This window comes from Lichenostomus cassidix, chromosome 1Aa (assembly GCF_008360975.1).
Source record: "Lichenostomus cassidix isolate B80296 chromosome 1Aa, HeHo_3.0, whole genome shotgun sequence".
NCBI lineage: Eukaryota > Metazoa > Chordata > Aves > Passeriformes > Meliphagidae > Lichenostomus > Lichenostomus cassidix.
Window position 1 is genome coordinate 47,878,051 of NC_139480.1, and position 23,504 is coordinate 47,901,554.

General features: G+C 39.7%; 1 protein-coding gene across 1 annotated transcript; it reads left to right on the forward strand.

Moving 5' to 3' along the window:
• The first annotated feature begins 145 nt into the window (after positions 1 to 145).
• On the forward strand, positions 146 to 22,543 carry ST13 (ST13 Hsp70 interacting protein). Its single transcript, XM_085048681.1, has 12 exons — positions 146 to 324; positions 4,996 to 5,053; positions 6,246 to 6,315; positions 6,422 to 6,492; positions 7,008 to 7,074; positions 7,643 to 7,727; positions 10,005 to 10,115; positions 11,440 to 11,542; positions 14,812 to 14,928; positions 15,292 to 15,355; positions 16,534 to 16,628; positions 20,810 to 22,543. The coding sequence occupies exons 1-12, from the start codon at positions 215 to 217 to the stop codon at positions 20,936 to 20,938; spliced, it is 1,080 nt and encodes a 359-aa protein (XP_084904807.1). The 5' UTR covers positions 146 to 214; the 3' UTR covers positions 20,939 to 22,543.
• Positions 22,544 to 23,504: the final 961 nt, after the last annotated feature.

A 23,504-nucleotide genomic window follows, 5' to 3' on the forward strand; every position in this document is an offset into this window, starting at 1 on the left:
GGGCGCCGAGCGGCGCTTGCGGGCGTGTCCCTGGCGGGAGCGGGCGGGGCAGTGCCGGGAGCGGGCGGAGCCATGGCGGCGGGCGGTGCCGAACCCCGCTGTGGGCGGGCCTGGGCGGGAGCGGCCTGTGGCGGGCGGGGCGGGCTGGAAGGTTCCGTGGCGGGTGGGCGGGGGAGCGAGGGAGCGAGCGCGCCTGGGCCGCCGCCGTGCCGCCATGGACTCGCGCAAGCTGAGCGAGCTGCGGGCCTTCGTGCGGCTGTGCAAGCAGAACCCGGGCCTGCTGCACAGCCCGGAGCTCGCCTTCCTCCGCGAGTGGGTGGAGAGGTCGGTGCCGGGCCGCGGCAGGAGGCGGCCGTGAGGGGGCGGCGGGCAGGCTGTCCTGGCGCGGGACGCCGTGAGGGAGGGGGGGCGTGTCGCGTGTCGTGTCTCCTGTCGCCTCAGCGCGCCGCGTGGCCGGGCGGGGGGCGCGCCGTGCCGCCGGGGGTTCGCTCCGCTCCGCTCCCGCGCTGCGGCCTTGCCGTTCCTCCTCCCCTGCTCTTCCCGCCCTCTCCTCCTCTTCCCGCCGGGGTTACTCCTGGCGCGGTAAAAAGACTTGCTAATTTTTTGTGTCGTTCCCCTAACGCTGGCTATTCCCGTTGCAAAAAGTGTGCCCCCTGGCCATCTCAGTGGCTCGGCTTTCCAGCCTGGAAAGCCCCAGAGTAATACTTACTGAGCTAATTCTCGCATTACGCAGCAGAGTTGGCTAGCCTGACTTAAAAAGGAGCCGAGTTTCTGGGGAGGTGAGTGGCGTTGATTTGCATTCTGGTGCCCAAAAGCACAAAACACCTGGCAGCTGTAGTTCCTGTCCCAAACGTGTTTTGCTCTTTGAAGTTTATTGTCTCCAAAGTGGTGGAATTCTCCGCTCCCTGTGGGCCATTCAGATACCTGCTGTTTACGCTGCACGTAGTCTGTGTGCGCCAGGCCTGTGCTAGCAGATGCTTCTCAGTTAAAAATCCTCTTTGGGTTCCACCCCGAGCGCCCAGAAGCACGAGGCTGGAAGGGTTGGGATTCTTTGCTGCTGGCAGAGAACCCACAGAACTGCTGTGTTCAGCTGCCGTGCCTCTGCTTGGCTTTTGTGGCTCCTACGCTAAAGAATTCTTGAGAAGTCAGGGACATGCTCTCAGGTGCACACTTTATGCAAAGGGAATTTAAAAGATTTTTATCTACTGACTAACTGGGATTCGTTTTAGAAAATCTGTTTTAATCTGAATGTATTTTAGACTTTCCTGCTGTATAGTATTTGTAATTAATTGAAAAGCCAGCAGGGTTTTGTGGGCATAGAGGTGTGTGTATATACATATATATATATATATATACACAGAACTAAACACTGGCATTTCACAATATGTGCTATAGTGAATATGGCTACAATTAAGTGGTTAATCGTGGTTTTTTACAGTGATATTTAATTTTTTTATGCATCTGAATATTACTGTGGTTATAAAATCACTTGTATTTAACTGAACTTGGCTTTGCAGTACTTTGCAGTAGATATACCTCTACTTGGGAAGGAGATCAATGTCTGTCTTACCCTACTGCAGGTCTTCATTCCTTTTGCCACTGCATAAAATACTTCAGTGCCTTACCCTAGGTTTCTTCCAGTACTTCTGTTGTGTAAATCTGAAGGTGTGGACAGGCTACTTTAAGAGGGAGAGGAAGAACACTGATTTCTTTTGGCCAAAGAAAGTGTTAGGGAATGGAAAGATGACCATCTTTCTCCATATTAATGGAGAGGGCTTTAATTTCCAGATTAATTTGGAGAATTTATATTTGGTGCTTGTCTTATGAATACAGAAATTACATTTAGAGCCATGGAATGTTTTTTACATGTAAAATCTTCACTGAATGTCTTTATCTCAGAAGATAAAAAGTACTTCAGAACCTCCTGTAGCTTTCTCAAGTTTTCTGGTTTTCTTCACGTATTTGAGTTCAATATTTGCCTAATTAATACACTTGGATAGTGGTAGTGGGAATGCACATTACTTTCCATGAAAAACTGTCTGGAAGTCTGGTGGGTTTCCCTCTGTCTTTACATAATAGTGCTGTTTGCTGTAGAACTATGAAGTGCATTTATAGGGCCTGATCATTCTTTGGAAACTGCTTCAAACAGCATGGCCCATCTTCAGGTGGAAATAAATGTGATAACCCTTATATCTCTGTCTGGCTCACCTGTCTTAATCTGAAAGACAGGTTTGTTTACCTAGGTAGTGTTATGAGTCATTAAAATAATGATTGAATGATACTAAAATCCATCATTAAATCTTTCAGCTAAAATTCTGCTAATTGCTTTGATTTTTTTCCCTTAAACCTAGTGATTCTAATTTAAATTATGCTAACTGCTCTTGAAGCCAGAATGGGATGCTTTATTTTTGACTAGCTGTTGATATTGCATCAGTAACCTTAAGTCTTACCTGTTTTCCTGCACTTGTTGTTTTCTAACCTTTATTCTGCCTAGCTGTTGTGTTTAATTTCTATATAGATGCTCTTTGTAGTGAAAGCATACAGTAGTGCGTGAGTGTGTTTGGAAAGTATTTTGACATTCCTTTTAGTCATGGCCATTTTTTCATAATTACATAAAAATACAAATGTTTTACTTGAATTATGGAATGAGTCTTTAAAGGAAACACATTTCAAAACCCTGCAATTGAACAAAGAAACAATAGCAGTCTTTAAAAATAAAACACAGAATCCCTAACTGATGAATAAGGCTTTTTGCCTTTTTTGATTGTTTTGTTCAAATAGGTTTTTACCCTTTTGAATTCACTGTAATCCAGTTTCTCTCTAAAGATAATTTTGCTGTCAATAATAAAAGTAGATGCAAAAATCACCTTTGCAGTTCTTCCAACAAGCCATAAACACGATTCTTCTCATGGCTGTGATGAGTAGAAATGTGCAGTCACTGTTGCAATGGAGTCCTGACAACTCCCAGTTGTTACTGGCATCACACATATCACAGCTCTCTGTGTGTCTTCTGTGTGTCTGTGCTTTTTCTATAGCTCAGCACCTGCCTTTTCCTACAAGAGTGTCTCGTTTTTCCATATATACAGCTGAGGTTAGATGCATTGCAAACTTTGCATATATCCCTGTTGTGCATTTAATCATTGTAATCAAATAGTGGGTTAAGAGATCCTAGAGTAACTTGCTTTTGAGTTATTCTGGGATTATAACTGTAGTTTAAATAGAGATTAACAGGGTGGCAAAAATATTTTCAAGGACTCTGAGTGAAACTGTTTAGCCTTGGCAGTTCATGAAATAGCATATTATAAAACATGCTTGTATATTAGTAAACATTTCTCAAACTGATCTAAACTTGGATAGTTTTTGGGGGTATATGAAGAGGACAGAGGAGACTAAGTTGTTTCAATCTTGAGGTGATTTAAGGTGTTAGAGTTAAAACCAGCTGATACCATGGATATTAGCTATTAGCACTGCTAAAATGCTTCGTAATTTGTAGTTTTCTTTATGCAGAAGAAAAGTTGCAAGTTCTCGAGATGGTCCCTGTAGTCCTCTCCTTGGTTTTTACAGCCTTATAGAGAGTTTTGTGTTCTGTTGTCAAACTATGAGGGCAAAACTTTAGGAGGAGCAGTTAGGACGTGTTTGTGTTTTCTGCCTAGCTGGATAATGATTTCTCAGACTGCAGTTGTTTAGTCCTTGCAATATAACTTTGGTTAAGTAATGTCAACATCCCAGGGACACGTGTAGGTTGTTGCAATAGCTTCAGAACATGCTGTGGTTTGTCACTTGTTGGTTTTTGGATTTTTTTTGTTGGTTGGTTGGTTTTGGCTTTTTGGGGGTTTTTGGACAGTTTTTCCTTGTAAATGAGAAGTAACTTAAATGCTGTTTGCTTGCCTTTTGCTGCAGGGCCTTGTGCCAGGAGCTGTCAATCCTGTCAACTCTTTTTCACTCTTCTACCCTTTCTCCCCCAATTGATCCCTATCCTGTTCTATCCCACCTCATTCAGGTTTGTTTTCAGCCAGTTTGAGGCCTGACTCTGAGATGGTGCAGGAGGGAGGAAGAGGGGGGGGAATGAACTGCAGTAGCTTGACTTAAGAAGCTATAACTTCTCATCCTTGGGATACAGTTTTATGTTGCACTAATTCCTGAAAGCAGATAGTCCTACATCCTTCCAGTTCCTTCTGCCCACACCATCCCTGTTTGCCCACCTCCTTCTCCTCTCCCCTGCATCCCATCTAACCAGTTGTGTGGAACCCCAAAAAGTTGGTTGTTGAGCTCATAGAAACATTTTTATTGAAAACCATCAGTAGGTGGAAATGGGGGACAGAGGATGGCTGGGAATGGTATTCCTTGTGGCACACTGTCATAGGTATGATGAGATGTTCTGTCAAAGGGTTGGAGAATTCAGCCTCTGCTTATTCCTGGCTGCTAACCAAAGTCAATATAATGTGGAAGTTTATTCTATATTGACAGAATGCTGTCTCTACAAAGACTGCTCCTTAATTGTAATGGAGAAGTAGGAATATTGCAATATGTACAAGAAATTATATTTCTCTCTAGGCAGCAGTGTTTTTTTTAATTGCATATGCATTTTAGGCTGTTCTCTTTAATTGTTGGACCTCTGTTCAAAAATTATCATTTTAGTAATTATAGTTGATTATCTAGAATCATAACATCTAGTTTTGATTCAAACATATGTTACATTTAAAGAAGAAAATCCATTTGAGCCCAGAGGCAGCTTTTCCTTGTGAGAAAGGGTGGGTGGGTGAAGGGTGATGTGAGTGAATACAAGTCTCAATGGAGTTGTACAACAGTCTGCATTGCACTACACTGAGAATAGTGTGGGGGATGTGTACTGTGTTTGCTGCTTTGACAGTGAAATGGATCATCATGTTCTGTGTTACAACAAAAAGCTGAGATTATGAGGATTTGAATCAATAAAATAATGTCATTCTTTTGATAATCTTACTGTTTTGTTTTGTCTTCTGTTTTGCTGAAAAGTATGGGAGGCACAATACCGCCTGCTCCAGCCAATGCCTCCACAGAGGAGACAAGTAAGGTGAGACATGAAGAATTTATCGCTGAAAATTGATGCTGACAAAATTACTGAGCAGCAGAAGGGGGAAAATTGCTGTCAGTTTTCACTCAGACAGGGTGGGTGAATGTGAGAGTTCAGTCTGAAACCTGCCCCATTGTACATGGCTTGTTACAGATGGCTTCCTAGTTCATTTTAAGTGTTATCATGCTCCATTTCCCTAATCCTGAATGCCTGATGTTCTCTGCAATGCAAATGCCAAACCAAGTCTTGATTCCTTTTTTTTTCTGTTTTCTCTTGTCTGTTTATAAACCACTTCTCTAGTCATTAGTGGATTAAATGATAATCTTTTCATGAGAAGAACTATTAACAAGCATGATAAGTAATGAAGTGATCAGTTGAACTATTAAATTTTTAAGGCAGTATTATGGAAGATGTTGGTTTTTGTTCATTTATTTTAAGGGAGAAAGTAAATTTGCCTTGTAGGTATTTATATCAGGATTTTTTTCAAGTTTGAAATTCTCTTAGAAAAAAGATGTTTTTTAATTTATTTAATGAGACAGTGGATGCTGGAATTAGTGGCTAGTTAGAGCTATATGGAGGGATTGTGTGTATGTACTGAATATAGTGTATGACACTAAGTATGAACACAAGCAGCTTATATCTGTGATTATAGACAGGATGTGCTAAATTATGGGATTCAGATGAAATTTAGTTAGAAAATAAGAAAATACTTGAAATTTTTGAAAAAAAAAATCTGCATGTATACAAGTGGCAACAATCTCAGACCTTGGCAAACAAAACCAATGTTTAAATCATTGTCATCAGCTAATTGTTCCCTGCTGAAGGACCTTAGCTTAATAGTATTAGATTGAGAGAATTTTTGATCCAGAGAATGTGTGAGGGAAGGCAGGAAGATTGGGAGGGTTGGTTAGTAATCACTGCAAAAGTGGATCTGGATTGGGTGGTATTTGGATTATTTGGTTTTGGTTATTGAATTACAAAACTTGAAGGACCAGCTTCACCAATAATAGAAGTTCATGAGTCCAGATTTGGGCTCTGAAACATTTGCATACGTGATAGACTTAATCTGAGAGGAGGGAAAATGATTCAGCTGTATAGCAATCTGATTTTTCTAATACATTGTTATTTATGAGAGTGGAAACAGAGCATCAATCAGAAATGATGTGTGCTTCCAAATATGTGTCTCTCTCAGGGCAAAGCAGAGGAGCACCCAGAGGAGCCAGGCAAATCACCTGAACCAGAAAGTGAAGAGAGCGACTTAGGTGAGGAAAAGAGATTATTTTATTGCATTTTGGCAATGTGAAAATGATTCTGAAAATCCTGTCTCTGTAGATGGAGCTTAGCCTTGCATTTTGTTTTTTTCCCCAGAAATTGATAATGAGGGAGTGATTGAACCAGACAATGATGACCCTCAAGAAATGGGAGATGAAAATTTGGAGGTAATATTTTCAGTGTGGCAGTAGGAAGAGAGAGAGGGAGTTTGAGTGTAATCAAGGATAGCAGCTGAGGGAGGATGAATATTATCCGTGTAGCCAGCTGTTGTTTTGTCTCTTTTTCTTCTAAACAGAAAACTTACTGGCTTAAAATCATAGTCTTTTCCAAGGTTAGAGTCAGTCAAAAAGTTCCATGTGGAAGATCAGGTCAGAAAACACCAAAGAAGTTTATCAAAACACCCTGCAAACTAGATATATAGAATTCTACCATTATTCAACTTAGACTTGAAGTGTTTTATAGCTAAAAATAATGTTGATGAATGTCTTCAAGCTGAAAGCAAAGGCTTTGTGGGGTTTTTTTTGGTTTTTTTTTTTGGACTGTGATTTCAGTGCGAATTAAAATTAAGGTTCTGGATTGAAAAACTGAAGCTTTCTCCTTTGGCATGGTCTTGCCATGGTAATTCTGGCCTGGACTCTACAGCTTTTGGGGTTTGTGTGTATTTTTTGTTTTGTTTTGTTAGGTAACTGAAGAGATGGCAGATCAAGCTAATGAAAAGAAGATTGAAGCCATAAATGCTCTAAGTGAAGGTGATACATTGTTTTTTTAGTACTTACTCAAGGACATTAGGTTTGGTTCTCCTATTTTGAAAAGAATGTAAATATCAACCATTTTCAGTTCTTTCAAGGAAAAGAAAATGTACTTCTTGTTGGATACCCAAAACTATCTAGAACATGAAAACTTCTTCAAGTACTGTTTTTGCAATGTAGCCATAGGCTAGGGAAGGATGGGAGGGGGAATGAGGTAGTGCAGCATCTTAATTACAAATTAATCATTATAGTAGTTCCCTCCATATTATGATTAGTGTCTCTAGTGGTTTGTCTTAATGCTGTGGAAAGGTGTATAATAAAGATGTGACATTCTATTTGATTGCATTCCAAGTTATATATACAAATCTAACCGTGAAAAGTCTCTCAAGCATTAATTTTGGAGTTTGTACTTCAGTAACATAGCGAGAGGGAGAAGTTGATCTTTTCTTTGTTGATAATGTTCTATCTAAGAAGTGTCTGGGCACATAACACCATGTAAGGCAGGTTTGGGAATTTGGATGTAATTTTGTTACACAATGATTGAAACTTCACTGGTACTTACATTTAGGGGACCTTCAGAAGGCTGTTGACTTGTTCACAGAAGCTATCAAGCTGAATCCTTGTTTGGCCATCTTGTATGCCAAGAGGGCAAGGTGAGTTATAAACTAGTGATTTATGTTTCTGGCTGTTCTGTTACTTTCCTTAAGGAGTCTAAATGTAAGTGAACTTGAGGAAGTATGTAAACTTAAACCATAGGAGGGAAAGGGAAGTGTTCATTTCATGCAGTTTCTCTGATACGTCACTCACCAGATTTGCTGAAGCAGGCATATAAAGAATCTTGATAACAGAGTAAATAACAGAATGGTGTTCCAAAATACATTGTGGTAACATTGCTAAGAAAACTTTCCTCTCTGACCTCTCAGGGGGAACCCTGGCAGTCACACACTGTCTTGAGCTGGGACTGAAGCCCCTTTGCAGCTACACACCCCACACTCATGCAGTCAGACCAGCCTTCCTTACTGTCTTGACCCTGAATTTCCCATAGGAGAGTCTCAGACATCTGGATCCTTCAAATAATTTAATCATGATACAATAACAAAATAATAGCTCGAGTTGGTGCCTCTGAGGAGGGATCCCAAGCAAAGGACATCCATGGCTTTTATGCCTTCACAGTCTGTGCTTGTAAAAGTCTGAGGTCACGGGCTCCTGCAGTATCTCAGAGTGTCCAGTCACCTGGCTGGGCCACAGGTCCCTGTGCAGAGGTTGACACCAGTTCTTGCCTGGGGCTCTCACCACCCAGAGTTCAGTCTTCAGCTGACACTGCAGCTGCACATGGAGCTACCTGCACTGAAAGGATTCCTCAACAGTATTGCATTTGGTATGTTGAGATAGAATAATGCTGGATTACAAACACTGGTAAGATCTGAAGTTTATTGTGGGATTGAAATGATACCCCATTTAGATGCAAACTTAATTAAGAATCCTGTGCATTCTCTCCCTGTTGTACCTGCTAAATGAGTTTGTTTTTAGATTCTGTTCAACAGTCTTATGTTTGAACAGAACACATCTATATCTCAACCTGTTCACTACCCACCTTACTGCTAATTACATCTACCAGACTGTAGATGATGCATTGGGAATTTTCTAACTTCATAATGCACAAACATCTTTATCTTCCTGATTTTTGAGGAAGGCTGGACAAGTATGGGTTGCAGAAGATGATTTTTTTTTTGTTTTCACACAAAAGACCACTAACCATGGATGATTTGATAATTTAGGGGATGTTTTCCATAGCAAAGTATTATTCAAAGAAAAGCTCAACTTCCATGAGAATAATTAGTGTCCTTTAACTGTTCCGTTGTAGCACAGCTTAATTGATACTTGCCTTGCTGTTTTTTTCATTCCAATAGCAAGTTTTTGCATGTAACATTGCTTGTGTACCTTAATACACTGTTGCTGTATTACACTCGCCACTGTAACAGTATTTCTAAAATCCCTTCTAGTGCCATATCTTCTGGGGACTGGGTGTAGCAATGAAAAATGAGAATGTTAGGAGAAGTTTAAAAGTTCCCTGACATGGTGTCCACCTGTTTGTTCCTGGAAGATAACGTGTCACTTTGTGTTTGCTTTCTAACAGGCCTTAATAATGAAGTTATTTACAGGCATTATAATTGCTGATAAACTGTTTTCAAGTAGATGTAAAAGGGAGATGTAGAATTAGATGTAGATATAGAAGTTCTGACATGCAATATGTGGAATACAAAATAGTTTTGTCAATTCAGGTATGTTTTTTAGTGTTTTCCTCAGAAAATTTTAATTTGAAATGCTTGAGTCTCCTAAAGTACCACTCTGCCAGTTAGTCTGATATGCTTGTTGTAAAATTTGCAGTTTTCACATGTAACTGACAAGGAACTGAGGCTTCTTGCTGAGTTTGTGTTTGTTTTGCTGCTTTTGATTTTGATGACTCATCTCCTGTCTTTTTTTCCTCATGACTGTAGCTGTTGATCCTTGTAGCCAGAATAACTCCTCATGCTTTCTGTGTTACTGTGTTGAAGACTGTGCAATACGGCATGCAGAATATTACTGTAGTTCTGTTCAAACTGCTAGTTGGCATTGGCTATAGACTTCAAGCACCATGGGGCTGAACTGTCCTTTGCATTTATGTATCTTTTCCTTCTGCATTGAAGTTATTCTTGCTGACAAGACTGGAGTCTGGACAATTAATGCTTTCAGTTCTTGCAAATGATTCACCTACAATCTAGGAGGGTGAGACTAAATTTTAGTGACTTTATCACTATGAAATCTTTTTGAACTCAGCTCTTCAAATGCATTATCTCACTAGCTTGCCTGTTAGTCATCCAAAATTATTTCCAGCTTAAGTTAGTAACTTGGTATTTCAATATGTATGATAAATGTTCTTGTTCCCACAGTGTTTTTGTGAAACTACAGAAGCCAAATGCTGCCATTAGAGATTGTGACAGAGCCATCAAGATTAATCCTGACTCGGCACAGACCTATAAATGGAGGGGAAAAGCACATAGGTAATGAGCTACACCTGTACTTGATATTATCTTCTGTTGGGGGCAACAGTTTTGTTCATACATCCTCTCCTTCTCTGTGTCTCTGAACTGTTTATTTTGTACCTGAGAGCAGTAGCCATGAGCCAAGAAACCATTGTGCTGAGTCTGTGGCTTAGAGAAAAGAAAGGATGATGGTGATTTATTAATGGCAATTTATGAGTAGTCCTCCTGGTACTGTCCCCCCCTCATCCTCCCTCTCTCTCTCATCTTCTAATGGCTTACTGCTTTTCTGAATAACATCTTCTAATCATTTGGTTAAGATTATGAGATCTAGGACTGCGTGTTTTGTTTGGACGTCTTTTGTTTTCACTTGTTGTTTTTACTAACTTACAATTCTTGAACATTTCTCTGCTGTCCTTATTTCTTAGATCCTAGAGCTCTTTTACATAGTAAATTTAAATGCCTGGTTATTAAGGGAGCCATTTGTTTCAGCTGAGGAGTGGTATTAAGCAGACAGTGTAATTATTTAAAATGGCATTAGGCATCCCCCAGCTATAGTTCAACTTTGCTTTTTTTTTAATAACAGTAAATCAGAAAAAAAGGTGAAAACTTTCATGACCTGTATAAAAGTGGAAGAAGTAAATGCTAATATAATTTTTAAAAAAAGCATTTTAGACAGAGTAGTGTGTTAGTGTCTACAGTTGTAATTTACTGTGTAAAGCCTAAGAGTGAGAAGACTGGAGCATAGTTTGAATTAATACCTCTGTCTGTGATCAAAAGTGCTTTGAGCATTTAGTAATACCACCATTTGGTTAAATTTTTGATTATCAAGAGTTTGTATCAATTAATAGTAAAGAGGTGTGCATAGAGGCTTACATGACCTCTTCAACTAAGACATGGTGCATCCAGTCAGAAAGTTTGAGGGCTGAGTAAGAGGACACACTTAAGCTTGAGCTGTAGTAGTGGTGGAGACTTGTACAGAACACTGCCTGTGTAGACTAAACATGTGCCTGGCGGTGCAGAATATTTTTCTTAGTGTGCTTCATGTGTTTAGGTAGGGTATCTTCTACCTGTTAGATCATTCTTTATGGCAAACAATGACATGATCCCATGGAGCGTTTTTTACTCATTGTTACTTCAAGCAAAAGTCACTGTAAGGATATTAAGCAAGCAAGCATCCTCTAATGGTATTGTGGTGTGCAGCTTAGAGGAAACATCATGATTATTAAACTTCTATAAGTTCTTGTAGCTCTAGGTAAAAATTCTGAATGCTGCATGGTTAAATATTTTGAAGAAGTAAGTGTTCCATTTTTCCTTCTGACTGTTGATGTCTTGTGAATTCCAGACTTCTTGGCCACTGGGAGGAGGCTGCTCATGATCTTGCATTAGCTTGTAAACTGGATTATGATGAAGATGCAAGTGCCATGCTGAAGGAGGTTCAACCAAGAGTAAGTGGGGAGGAATGTTGGAGGTCTTTCCTGTATTTGTCTGAATGACATAGCTGCCTTCATATTCTTCCAATGGGCATTGTCTTGTAGAAATGTGTTCCTGTGTCATCTGACACTTCACACTGAGTTTATAAATAGTTCTATCTTCACTAACAGCTGTTTGTGTCTGTGTGTAGAGAAATTGAATCTGTGGGGCTGGGCATGTAACCAAAATATGAAATGTGTTCCTTTTTAAAATGTTAACAGAAGAATCTGAAGCAGTTAAAGTTTTTCCAGGTATTTTAGAATCTTCAGAAAAGAATCTGAAGATTCTTTAGAATCTTCAGAAAAGCGAGAGAGAGCTGATTTTTTTTACAAGATATTTCCGAGTTGATCAAAGCTTTGTCCCTGGGCATGTTTTCCAAAGGAAGCATTTTGCTGTGATTTGTACTTTCATTAGTCAGCCCCATGGGGGCAGCCTCAGCTCTACACACTGGTTTTCAGCTGATCTCCCATGGCTGACGCCAGCATTCTTCTAAGGAGGTAGTTCTGTGTAACAAATGTGACACTATTGATAGCAGGATTTCTTTCTCATCTGTTTTTGCCTGTTTGTTTGAAGTGGTTGACACACCACAGAGGGCAGCTGTAGCATTGTGTTGGGTTTACACAGGAGGTTTGGGGGAAGGTGGAGACTGCAGGGCTGGCCTCTTGTAAGAAGAGATGTGAGGCTGTCCCTGTGTCAGAGGGAACCAGTTCCAGCTGGTGCCAAAGCTGAGCAAGTCAGTGATGCTGGTGGTGCTTCTGTGATAACATATTTAAGAAAGGGTTAAAAAATGCAGCATGGTGTCTGTGAGAGTGAGGGGTGTAAAGAAGAAAAATATGAGAGAAGCAACCCTACAGGGACACCAGGATCAGTGAAGAAGGAAGCAGGAGGAGGTGTGCTAGGCATGGGAGCAGAGATTCCCCTGCAGCTAATGGGGAAGGTCATAGTTAAGCAGGTTGTCCTTCATGAGCCCATGGTGGTCCACAGTGGAGCACATATCCACCCTGCAGCCTATGGAGGATCCCATGCCAGAGGAAGTAGATGTGCCCTGGAGAAAGCTGCAGCTCGTGGAGAGTCCACTGGAGCAGGCTCCTGGCAGAAACTGCAGCCCATGGAGAGAAGCCTACACAGAAGCTGGTTTTGTGACAGGAGCTGCAGCTCATGAGGAACCCATGCTGGAACAGTCTGTTGTTTAAGCACTGTACCTTGTGGGTACAACCACACTGGAGCAGTTTGTGGAGAACTGTGTCCTGTGGGGCAGACACACTGGGGCAGAAAAGGTGTGGAAAGGAAGGAGTGGCAGAGGTACAATGCTATGAACTCATGACAGCCCCCATCCCATTGTGCTGTTCAGGGTGGGGGGAGGAGATGAAAGAGTAGGGAATGAAGTAGTAAAGCTGAGCTTTGGGAAGAAGGCGGTTTTAGTTTCATCTTTGTTTCTCATCATCCTGCTCAATTTTTGATGGACAATAAATTAAATTAATCTTCCCCGTGTTGAGTCTGTTTTGCCCATGATGGTAGTGGGTGAGTGATCTCCTTGTCTTTATCTCAAGCTAAGAGCTTCTCCATCTTATTTTCTCTTTCTGCCTGTCCTGTTGAGGAGGGGGGAGTGAGGGAGCAGCTTAGTGAGCATCTGGCAGCCAGTCAAGCTTTAACACCCCACATGCATAAACATTCCTGTGTCTAATAACTTCAGCTTTCAGCTTTTCTACCATGTCTTTGCTGTCTCCAGCAAAATGACAGTGGGAAGCATTTTGCAACCTATTAGTCTTCTGTTTTGGAGACTATTGATCTGTGGTTAATGTAATTATTGGTCTCAGCTGGTTTTCCTAAGAAGTATACTTAATGCTTGGCTGAGGGGGAATCTTTTATTTCCCAGTTAATCTGCTTGAGCACAGAAACAGCAGAGTATCTGAGTTAACATTGATGTGTATCCCCATGCAGTTCCCAACTGCATGGGAATTTGTGTGTATGTAGCTCAAGGAAAAATGTATGATCTTTTCATGGGTGCTTTTCAAAATCTTCAGTAAGTAAAAATGGTGTATTCACCTAATTTATTCACTTCAAGCTTTCCTAGATTTTTTTTTTTTACTTTGTAGGTCTTTCAGCTAAAAGTCTAAGATTCTAAAAACGTTTAGATCATTTTGAGAAATACTTAGAAATAACGAAAATCTAAACTTTGGAAACTCTTAATACATCATTAAAAAGAAAACAGAACACTTGCCTCTCTCTTAATAAGCCATTAAATGGCAGTGACATCAGGATCTGATAGCATGTACTGCATTCACTCTGTATCATTCCTGCTGCCTCCAGTGTACTTTCTCTGGCAGGTGCAGTTCAGGGGTGATGTAGTATGGAATGAGTCTCTCCTAGCTAAAATAAGTTGTATCAAAGTTCTGCTACTTATAAAGTAATTCTTTCCTTCAGAGAGTATTCTAAAATAATACAGGAGTATCTATTGTCATAGTAGTATCTTTGTTCTTGCACCCGGATTTTGCTGTGTTTTTAATTACAGGAATGTTGCAGAATAATTGTCATACACAATTTGTGAAATCATGAACAATTTTTGCAATGATTTTATAAAGATACATTCTGTTTTGAGGAAAGCTGTGCTGCAGTTAGTTCAGTTGTTATAGTGAGTCTTGAGTGAGGCGCCTTGGGAAGTTCATTGTTAATTTGTCTTTTTCTAGGGCTGTAGATTTAATAAACTTGAGGAAAAAGTTAGTAAGAGGAAGCAAACTTCCTCCCCACCAGCCATTTCATGGTTTGGTTGAGGAATGATTTGGTCTGATTGTGTTGTATGTATGTTCTGTTGAGGCATCTGAAGCAGCAGTAACACAGTAACAAGTATGTGTGTGCAGTGGGAGTTACACTTCCTATGGTGCCCTTTTCCAGGGCAGTTGCTGATTTGAGCCCCAGAGAAATCAGTATTTCAGCATAAAAGCATGAAGGGACATGGAATAATAACATGTTCAAGTTCTAATGATGATGCAAGTCCCAAAACTACTGCAAAAAAATGCATTTTCTGTTGAATCCAGTCAGGGCTGAGTAGGCATGAATGACTGATTGCCATGGGAAAGAAGTAGCAAATGGCTCCTAAAACAAAGAGGCTTTTAGGATGTGAAATCAGATCTTACTTTTAAGAGCTGGTAGAACCGGTTGGTTATGCTCACATGTATTTTGTATTGAAATATGTTGTGTGATATGCTGGAAATGTATAGGAACTCCTGGTATTCCATTGCTACAGGCTCAGAAAATTGCAGAACATCGACGAAAATATGAGCGGAAGCGTGAAGAGAAGGAAATTAAGGAAAGAATGGAACGAGTGAAGAAGGCACGGGAGGAGCATGAGAAAGCACAAAGGGTGAATATTTAGGCTTTAATATTTCTTCATAATTTGGAGAGTGTCATGGTTATTTCTGGTTGAAATGTATTACAGAGAAAAAATATTTTAAATTTTAAAGAATTGGTTTCCGTCTTGGTTACTTGACCAGTAATGAAATCCAGAGAAGAGGGCATTGGAGTTAATTTGATTTTATTGCTTATTAAGAATAGACAGAACTATTTCTTGTCAGTGCTTTTGAACATAGTAGAGTGCTTTGTTTATTGTGATAGTATATCTGCCTGAAACAGTCTTGGCTATTTTTTTCTCCTAAACCCAGTTGAGCAGTAGAAAACAGGCTGCAGTTCCATTGTTTTGTGTGGAATGATATGCTTTCATCTGCAGGAGGAAGAAGCAAGACGACAGGCAGGAGGAGCTCAGTTTGGTGGCTTCCCAGGTGGCTTCCCAGGTACTTTATTTTTAATACTTGAGGTAGAGGTGGCTGTTGTTTTTATATGGAGTTTTGTAACTGCAGTTTTTATAGCATTGGTTCTTATTTTATGTTCTTAGAAAAATCTTATGTGAAGTTTAGAACTTGTCTACAAATAACTCTTTGAGCACTGGTGGTAAGAGGGATGGGATTCTTTCTCTTAAAGAGGATTGATGTTGTGTAGCAAGTAAAGAGAAGACAGAAATCAGTAATTGAAGGATAACAGAATGAAAGGATTTAGGTCTGGGAAAACAAGAGAAGCAGAATTTGCTTGATAATGTGTTTAAAAATGAGTATAAAAATGTTTTCTAAATTATCCAGGGTCCCTTGAATCCATTCAGCTTAAGAACAATAGTTTTCAAGTTGAAAATTCGGATTAAACATGAGGGAAATCTGTGCTGGTTGCAAGCTATTCTTAAGCAGAATAGTTTTTTAAAGGAGGTAGTGCAGATTACCCTATAGAAGGGTTAACCCTTTACAGTTTCACAAAAATCAGGCTTTCCATGTTATAGTATGAACTGGGGAGAAACAAAACTCCTAATGCTCTTGAAGATTGAGGTGTAGTTGAGATAGGCTCTGTGTGGGCTCCATTTGGATCAGCAGCCTGATAGAGACCATATGGATCATGGTTAGCACAGCTGGGGAAGCTGCTGAGTAAGGATTCCAGAACAGAATCTCAAGCATTTTGCTTTAGGGGTATTTTTCTTGGTGTTTAGTTGTTTTTAGTGGTGTTTAGTTTTTTTCCTTTGGTGGTACAATTTTTCAAAATCTTAACCTCCTGCCAAATGTGGAATGTGCCTGGGACATAATACTACTGAGCCTCTGCTGCCCTAAATTGTTCACCTTGGGCATTCAAACTCCTTGTCTTCCTGACCTTGAGACCTGCCTCATTTAAGTTAACCAGGAAAAGAACTGCACTCATTACAAGCCTCCTATTCAATTGCATTAAAAACATGGATGAAATAACATGTAGGTCTTCACAGAAAGAGAAGGTGAAGACCCTGTTTTCCATTCAGTGGACCAGCTGTAGCCTTTATAGAAGACATGGCTTTAGAGGTGTGGCAAGAGCAGTATGTCTTGGTCTCAGGGTGCATAATTACTGTATAGGTGAGTTAAACATTTTTCATCATGCATTTTTCTTGTGGTGGACTTTTCAGGTGGCTTTCCTGGGGCTGGAGGGATGCCAGGAATGGCAGGGATGCCAGGTCTCAATGAGATTCTCAGTGATCCAGAAGTTCTTGCAGCCATGCAGGTGAGTATTTGTTAAAGTCAAAGCTACATGTTCTGAATGGGAGAGGAACAGTGCCTGTGAGCCTAAGGGGAGGAAGGGAGATGTGACCTTTTGGATAGCAGTGGGGTGCTTGCTTATTTCTGTTGTAAAATTCTTTCTTGCTGTGTGTGACACCAGACTGTCTGGATTCAATGTTAGCTATTTTGCAAACTAATGGAAGCTTAATTAAAGATGACACACATGTTCTACCCCTGGTCAATGATGGGCAAAACTGTGTGCTATATACAGTTGTCATCTCTTTAGAAAAAGTCTCTCAGATGGTCATTTTCCACACACTATAATTCACTTGCTTATTTTTTGAATGCACACGCTTTGTAGAGGGATAATTATGCACAACAAAAAATAGTTAATATTTTTCTACCACAATATATTTATAATAATACTGTGATGAGAAATGCCTTTTTCTTCGGAGATTAAATGTTTGAGGTCTTGCCAGAGACAAAGTATTATTAGGGTAGTTCTTCATCTGGCATTTTCTGAATTCATATTCAGAAAGCTTACTTCCCTGTGGGCTTGATTAATTGCTCAATTAATTAATTGCTCAGTGTCATGACTACTTCTACTCAAGAAAAGTATTTGAACAAATTAAATGGAACATATCTAACAACACCAGTTATAAGGGCAGGTGGGCAAAAAAAAGTCAGAGCTATGTAGTTACATTTGCATTCTAATATGATCAAGTATAAAACTGTTTTCTTTATTTTTCTGGATTGCTGTGAATAAAGTAGTATTACATATTGTTCTCAGATTATTGAAATAAAGGCATCACAAGGGAACCTTATTCAGTATGCCCTGGAATCACGAAAAAATCATCACTTTCCATGCCAAACTTCACGGGTTTGTTCCCTTAATGGTTGCTGATGTTGGAAAACACACCTTTACTTAGGTTGCCACAGTCAGCAATGTTGGCTTGTATGCAAACCATGCAGAAAAGGCCCCTGACTTGTAGCTGTTTTCCTTACTTGGCTACTTCCTGCCATAGCACTGGAGTTTATGATTAGAGGTTGCTGAAAACAGTGTTGAGGTGCAGCTAAATATTAAGTGCTTGTCACATGCCTTTGAGAAAACTCCCTTGCATGCTGATTACATATGCCCCAACATAGGGTAGGACTCTGTTGCAAGAATGTGTGTTGACAGTGTTTTCTGATAATGCAGGCAGGCTTTAACATGTACAGCCTGTTAGCAAAGCCTTGAGTCTCTTATTGTCCTCTTTGTACCAACTTTGTATCTGGATGTGATTTATTAGCACTTGATCTGTGTCTACACTGCCACCTTTTCCTAAAATGTCCAACTCTGCATTCTGGTCTTTTCTGAATTGGCTGTGTAAGGTCTAGTTTTCAAAGACAGTAGTTTTCACTGCTTGGTGTCTGCTCAGTGCAGCTATGGAATATATTGATGGATAATGTTAGCTGGCAGCTATTATATCTGTTATCTGAGGTAACACAAAAATCTGAACATACTGAATCACACAAGTCGCTCCAAAATTGCTTTTTAACTGATAGTCTGTTGAGGTTTTTTGTAGTGAGGAGTTTGTGTCAAAACAGGAATATTTTAAGAGTAAAAGCCACCACCTCAGTGTCTTTAGACTTGATACAATTGCATCATTTTGGAGATTGTTCTCCATGAGTTAACACTGAAATATGCCTGAGTCTTTTAACATCTCAGTAAACCTGACAAATGTGTGTGCCTAAAGACAAGCCAGATTAAACTGGTTGTACTGTTAACTTCATCTTGCCATCCATAGAAGCAACCAAAGAACCAGATATGGATGCCTGTGAACATGTTTGGGAAAGTTACTGCTTGTCATGGGCATAAATCTTACCTGCTCTAGGTGAACCTGCCTGGGCAGGGGGGTTGGCCTAGATGATCTCCAGAGGTCCCTTCCAACCCTAACAATTCTATGATTTTGTGATCTCTGCAATCCACTATAAAAACTTCTTTCTTGAGAAAGATCTCTGGTTCCATTATCTGAAGATTTATTCTATTGCATTTCTTTTCACAGCTTCGTAATGGTAGCAAGTTGTGACTTTTTGCAGTGACTTCTAATGTATGCTGTTTTAGCTTATTTGCCCCTAAGCTTTCTAGTTTACAGGAGAATTGACTGAAATTTTAGTGTGTTTTATTTTACTATTTTGCCTATCCTGGAGGGTTGTCTAATACTTCATATTCTTGCATATACAACAGCTTTCTCTTTACACATGACTTTTGCATTTTGGAGTCAAGTAGAAATCCTTTTCATAAGGAGTATGTGTAAGATGAACCTATAGATTCCTTATTTGACATGTAGCCATATGTTAGACTCAGACTTCCAAAAAAATGTGTTAAGTTGGAAAAAAAAATGATAACTTTTTTCTTGGAAGTAGTATTTTTCCTTTTGTAACTAAAGACTAGAGCATTAGAAAACTGAATGTCTCCCTAGTACCATTAATAGAATGGCTACCATTCCACCTTATGTACTTAATATTTCCCTACAGAAATGTTGATATCCTCAGTCTTACACTTTACTTTGATAGTATTGTTCATCAGTGTGAAACCTTGAATGTTATAAACACTAAGGTTGAGAGCTTCCAGGGAGTTACACAAGTACAGAATCATTTACTTGCTGTGAATCTATAGAAAAGTGAAACACATAGCATAAAACTGGATATTGAACATTCATTTAGGTGTGCTTTGACACAAACTAGTGACTAAGCTTACTCAGATTTTTGTTCCAGATTCATGTATTAGTGAAATCACAGACTTAGCAACATGACATGATCTTTATAATCATATGCCCTATTTTGAAATCAATTCAAAAAGTCTGAGATTGTGAAAGTCTTCCTTTTTTTTGCATGGGAATCCTGTAAAGTGGAGAGAATGTAGATGCATTCTCTTTTCTGAGAATGTCTCTCTTTTCTGAACTTTAGTATTCTATTTTCCATGTACTCTCTAGATTACCTTCTGTGAGGGAGACAACACAACTGTAAATCCTCCTGTAAGACTGGACTGTTGGTTCCCAACGTGTATAAAACGTGATTGAGGTGTGTGGGTGCTTTCAGTGGAGTCCACACCTACCAAATGCAATTTAGGATCAGACTTGTTAAACAGCTTTGGACTGAGTCTGATGCTAGAATAGATACAGGATGGTGTTATTGTAGTACAGACAGCTCTGAGCACACTGGCTGGGTTTTGAAGGTTTCCAAAGAACACACCTGCTGTAGCAATGGGTTAGAAGTTTAGGGAGCAGTTATCTTTTGGTGATACTACTTAAATGTCCTACAGATAACAGCAGATGAAATTACAGCTAACAGCTATGATTTGTATTGAACATAATAAACTGCTTGCATTTCTGTTGAATTAAAATTCTAATTTTGGTAGATAATGCTTATAATGGAAACATTTTTCCAGGCTGAGATACACAGATTCAAAATGTTCAAAACATACTAGTGTAAAATGAGTAAAACAGTTCAAGTTCAGTGGAGGCCAAAGGTATACTAGAATTATGGGAAAAAGGTATTAATGCTTCTCATACTGAATAGAGAAGATGGAGTTGATATTTTTTTGGGCACTGTCTTTATTGAATATGTGGATGTATTTATCAGCTCCAACATAGTACTGTGATGAGGGATAACAAGGTTCTCTTCCAAGTGTGGTTCCTCAGCGGAGGTGAGGAATGACTGAGAATAAGATGCACTTTTAAAAGCCATACATTGCCACATCATCTGCTCACAACACAACAGTTTCAGGCTTCTGCTGCTAGAATGAAAAAATGAGAAAAGGATGAGAATCAGCTGTTGCTCAGAGTACAGTTAGCCTATTACACATGCTACACACAACAAATTCCTACCTCCTTCAAAATGCATTTAAACTTGTGTCTGTATTTGATAGCTTCTGTCTGGGGAGATAGAACTCTTATCCTATCTCCCTTCTCACACACTGAACTATTACTGTAAGTTCAATAATGTCTCTGGTGTTTACTGACACAGCTTTACAACATGCACTGTGTTACTGGGTTGTCTTTATAGACTTCTTGCCAGAAGTCTAATGTAGTCTTGTCATGTTAAAAGCTGATCAAGACTACATCCATGCAGAACCACATAACCACTTCTGTAGAGTTGTTTCACAAATGCCTTAATTTTTTTTTTTTTATTTTTGTCTTGCAGGATCCAGAAGTTATGGTTGCATTCCAAGATGTTGCCCAGAACCCAGCAAATATGTCCAAGTACCAGAGCAATCCCAAGGTCATGAATCTCATCAGTAAATTGTCTGCCAAATTTGGCAGTAAACCGTAAAATCCCTGGTTCTTAAAAATCATATCTGAATGGGAAGGATTGGATTTGGCTAACCAGTGTTGCAATAAAACAAACCATTTTACCTCTGATCTCCTTAAGAAGAGAAACGGGGTGTTCTAAGGACAACTGCTCTCTAGCCCCAAGTATTGATTTTGTTCAACTATTGGTTTATAGCACTCAAATTACATGCAGATGACCTAGTTTAACCATCCCTTCTTGTCCAAGAGTTGCAACCTTTCATTATAAGAATTACAGACAATTTTCTCTGAATGAACCCTCCTATAATAAATTGTAGTATTCCAGGAGTGTAAGATAAAAACATGCTATTTTTTAAAATTGCTCTCACTGAGCAAAGGGGCAAGAACTTTAACAGTTGAAGTCTGTCTTAGTCCCCTTAGGACAGAAAAGTAGCAAAGGTGGGACAAGTCTGAAGAATTAACTGGATAAAGGAATTGTCTGCAAATACAGTTGAATTTTTTTTAATGGGTAACTGACTTCATAGAGCTATTATCAGTATAATCATGCTAGCTAGTTACACACTGGAACTTCTGGTAGTACTGCAAATACTATATCATTTTGATCACCACAACTGTGCAGCAAAGGTACAGTTCTATCCTTTGCACAACTTGGCATGAAGTACATACTGCTGAGGCCACAGATGTTTCGTTACTTGTTCAGTTCTTGTCCAGCACCTTTATGTAACATTTAATTTATCAGTCTGGGTATGGGAGAGCAGCTTACTGTCTGCTTGTGCTCTTGTCCTTTCCCAGTTGGCAGGCCCTTTGCTGGTTGCACTCACCCTTCCTTGGGGCCATGCTTACCAGGTTGCATCTATTTGGAAACTTTAGGGAAGGAATCTTGTTCCCATCACTACCTCTGTCCCACTGAATGCAAGCCATCCAGAACATGTACATGCAGAGTTACAGATCAGTGAGGGGGAGAAATACCCAACAAAATTGCAGCTCTGAGTTCTGAGTCAGTTTGAGTCCTTACATGCTCACTGATTAAAATTCCTTGGTCAAAGTCCTGCTGTCTCTGTAGAGGTGATGACTCTTTCTTCACCACATTCTGTAGTCTTCCGTCTTTTCTTGTAGCCTCTTGTTTAAAAAGAAAAAATAAATCAGTTGTTGTGGTTTCATGCCTCCATAGTTTTGAGGCTTGTGATGTAGAAGAAAAGGTGAAGTAATTGGAAGGAGAACACTCTTCTAACACATGCAGTTTCACAGCATGGGTATCCTTGAAGCAGTGTGTATGCTGATGATGTTCAGTAGATTTGTCTACCAATAAAGACAGTTGTTCCTTCTGTTTCTCTCGGCTAAAACCTCCTTGTGGGAAAAATGACCAGTTACTTGTTCACAGCTTGAGTCTCAACGTCTCTGTTACTCTTTTGTAATTCTGTATCTTAAGCCATAACTGATGTTACCATTTTTAAACAAATCTGGTTTGGTGTAGGAACTCCACAGCAGTTGCAAAAAGGTAAATCCCCAAATGCTCTTTTTCCTACTAATGACCCTGCACAAGAAATGTGAATCTTTTTGCTTAAGAAATACAGTTCTGAATACTTCTGTTAGCCTTTAAAAATAAAGTATGGTTTTGAAAAACACAGCTTTATGGGTTTTGTAACTTTCTGATAAAAACTATTTTGCTTAAATTAAATGCGGAAGTGCTTTAATTAAACTGTATATATAACTTGTTTTAAATTGAAATGAAATGCCTAAGGGCTTGTCTTCATGACCAAATGAACTCAAGTTACAGTTGTGTTGCTGTGTGTGTGGCTTTTGCTCATAGTCTTGATCTCCTGTTCCTGAGAAGAAGTACTTGAAGTAGGTCACCCCTCGATATAGGCTGAATCTTGGCTTCTGCATTCAGGCTGGTGCATATGTGTTGTGCACAAATTAGAGTATCTTGAATATAGATTTATTCTCTACAGTTTCCTGTTACTCCATCTTAGCTGTTTGTGTCTTGTCTACCCATGAGAAGTCAAAAGAAGTTACTCCTAGCTAATAGAAATGGTCATATCTGTGTCCTGCCTGCTTGCTTACACATCAGTCACTCTTATTGAGAGTTGATTGATTCAATAAAAACATTCTCCCTCATTTTGATGTTGGCATTAGCAGCTTAGCTGATTTCTTGTTCTTTGGGAATACACATCCTATGACTCCCTTGGTGTGTGAGCTTTTCTGGTTTTAGTGTTATTCAGCAAGTTAATTGACAAGCTGTCTGGACCACATCTCAGTACCCCGAGTTGGTGTGTGGACATCTGATCAGCTAAACTGGTTTGAACAGAAGTACAAGTGCAGAATGCTAACTGTACAAGAGATGAGCAAAGATGGGAAGTTCCAAATGTGGGATATAAGTAGCTAAATAAGGAAGTTGTTATTTTATTTGATTGCTCCTGTATTTACTGACAGCTCCTTCAGGTTATTTGTTCTGTTGCAGCACAGAGTAGGGGTGGTTCTTTTAACTGCAGTGGCAATAATTAGCTCTGCTGGCAGTCTGACTCTGAAAACTGCAAGAGCAGATTGATGTCAGCTAGGACAGTGTGCTGCCAGTCCTCCCCTGGCTC

Bases quoted from the DNA above. Each gene is read 5' to 3' on its own strand.
- ST13 (XM_085048681.1), top strand. From the start codon at position 215: ATGGACTCGCGCAAGCTGAGCGAGCTGCGGGCCTTCGTGCGGCTGTGC. The intron at 6,316-6,421 runs GTGAGGAAAAGA...TTTTTTCCCCAG, and splicing joins AAGTGAAGAGAGCGACTTAG to AAATTGATAATGAGGGAGTG. The intron at 10,116-11,439 runs GTAATGAGCTAC...TGTGAATTCCAG, and splicing joins TGGAGGGGAAAAGCACATAG to ACTTCTTGGCCACTGGGAGG.